At 38.0% G+C, this 2,401-nt stretch overlaps 1 protein-coding gene across 1 annotated transcript; it reads left to right on the top strand.

Moving 5' to 3' along the window:
* On the top strand, positions 1-1,575 carry LOC144997858 (trihelix transcription factor GT-3b-like). Its single transcript, XM_078957720.1, has 2 exons — positions 1-538; positions 684-1,575. The coding sequence occupies exons 1-2, from the start codon at positions 221-223 to the stop codon at positions 1,275-1,277; spliced, it is 912 nt and encodes a 303-aa protein (XP_078813846.1). The 5' UTR covers positions 1-220; the 3' UTR covers positions 1,278-1,575.
* The last annotated feature ends 826 nt before the right edge of the window (positions 1,576-2,401 follow it).

Here is a 2,401-nt window from a genome sequence, read left to right as displayed (position 1 = left end):
TTTTTTCAAACACATAAACCAGTAAATAGAAAACTTTGGCAATATCATATGCCTAACAGTCAACTCACAAAAACGCTTTCTTGACTTTTTTTTCCGGCGAAAACCTCTCCATTAGCCGCCGCTGTCATCGGAGTAGGAGAACTAAAACCACCCTAACAATGCCTTGCACAAACTACACAATCGAAATCCGCAATTTCTGAACTGAATTTATCAAAAAGATATGTATGTTGGTGGTGGAGGAAGCGATAACAATGAAGCCCTAAATCAACTGACCCAGATGATGATGATGAATGCTCCGACGCCCCCACCGGCGATGGCGGAGGAGTTTCCGAGAAGGGACGAGAGGGTACCGATGTGGAGCCAGCAGGAGACGAGGGACTTGATTGCGATTCGTGGGGAGTTGGAAAGGGATTTCACCATGGCGAAACGAAACAAGAGTCTCTGGGAGGTTGTTGCTGCGAAGATGAAGGAGATTGGGTATAGAAGGACTCCTGATCAGTGTAAATGCAAGTGGAAAAACCTCGTTAATCGTTATAAGGTATAATAAGCTTTTTACTCGATTTCCCTGATACAAATCTCTCAAATTACTTGTTATTGGAAGTGATCTTAAGAACCCTAATTAGGGATATCTTTTAGATTTCCGATTTGAAATTCTGTGGTGTAAATTTCAAATCTTGAATCAGGGAAAGGAGACATCGGATCGAGATAACAACCGATCATTCCCGTTCTTCGATGATCTGCATGCAATATTCACAGAAAGATCAAATAAAACCCCACAAACGCCTTTCGATCCGGAACCCACTTCGAGCCAATCGAGAAAAAGAGTTGCAGGAATCGGTGGTTCTTATCAATCCATGGAAGAAGAAATATCTGATGACGAAGATGAATATGAAGATGAGGAAAACAAGGTAACGAAAGTCACGATTCCTCCAAGAAAGAAACCCGAAAGGGAAAAGCGGGCCAGACCTCCGACTCCGACTCCAACTCCGAGTCCAAAATCCATGGACCCAGTTCGTGAAATTCTCCATGATTTCTTCCAACAGCAGAAAGTGATTGACATGCAGTGGCGGGAGTTGATGGAGAAACATGCTTATGAAAGACAGGTGTTTGAGCAGGAATGGCGGCAGTCAATGGAGAGGCTTGAAGTTGAGAGGATGAAGATGGAGGAGTTGTGGAGGGAGAAGGAAGAACAGAGAAGAACGAGAGAAGAGGGTCGGGCTGAGAGACGAGATGCACTTTTGACTGCATTACTTAACAAACTTGTTCATGAGCATTGATCATTGAGCAAATGATCGGGAAAATTAATGATCTTTAAAGGTTTTTGCTTTTTTTTTTTTTTTTAGTAATCTATGGTACATATAAGTAGCTTAGCTTCGATCGAATTCAGGATGTTACTTAAAGAACATAGAGGAAAACTTAAGATCAGATGGTTACTCATAGACTCCTTTCTATGCTAACTACCCCATGTTCGGTTTTATTCACCTTTGAGCTAGTTAACATCTACAATATAATGTTGGTATACCCAGGTTTTTTTAGCTATTTAACATCTATACAATATCAGAGCTTATTTGTCAAGTTTTTTTTTACTTAACTTTTTCCCCAGTTTAAGTAAAAATAAAAATCTGATTTAGCATAGTATGATACTAAGGTGGTGTTTGTTTTTTAAGAAGGTAATATGTCTTTAGTCTTTTTTTATGTTTGCGGAATAAGATACGTACCAGAAGTTTTTTTTAGTGTTCATAAAAAATGTTTGTTTTTTAAATTCTTCATAATGTTTGCGGAATAAGATACATACCAGAATATGGGTGTGGGTGGCGGCGGCGGAGGTAAGGATGTCAAGTGTCAACGGGACCAACCTCCCCCGCCTCCGAATCCGCTGTTATCCCAGCCCCTGATCTCGCCCCCGTTTCCCTGTTTCATGGGTTTAAGAATGACTTTTTATGTTAAAATAATGTTATAGTTTAGGCTAAAAAAGAATTATTTTCCATAATTTTAAAAACTTAAAATCTAATGTTTTAGTGTCTCAAAAATTATAAAAAACAACATTACAGATATAAAATACAACACTATCTAAAATGTATGTATGGTTACAATTGAAAACATAGATTAATTTAATAGAAAACAACTTAAATTTGGATCATAAAAATCCATGACGAAGCCAACACCATTTCAACGTGTTTTTGCACCATTTTACTCGGAACCAACACCATTTTCATCCTTTACCAGCACCGTTTTCATCATTTACACCGTTTTCATCATTTACACCCTGCAACGTGTAGCATCATTATTAGTATAACAAACTAATTTAACGGTGAAGGAGTTATTTAATCACTAAATGATTTCAAATATCATACAAATAAGATAAAAATATTAAAGGGGTATTTGGATTACTTATTTGTGG

Source organism: Lactuca saligna, chromosome 5 (assembly GCF_052625555.1).
Source record: "Lactuca saligna cultivar CGN05327 chromosome 5, ASM5262555v1, whole genome shotgun sequence".
In the NCBI taxonomy this organism is placed as follows: domain Eukaryota; kingdom Viridiplantae; phylum Streptophyta; class Magnoliopsida; order Asterales; family Asteraceae; genus Lactuca; species Lactuca saligna.
Note: the sequence above shows the minus strand (reverse complement) of the source record. Positions and strands in the feature narration are given on the sequence as shown.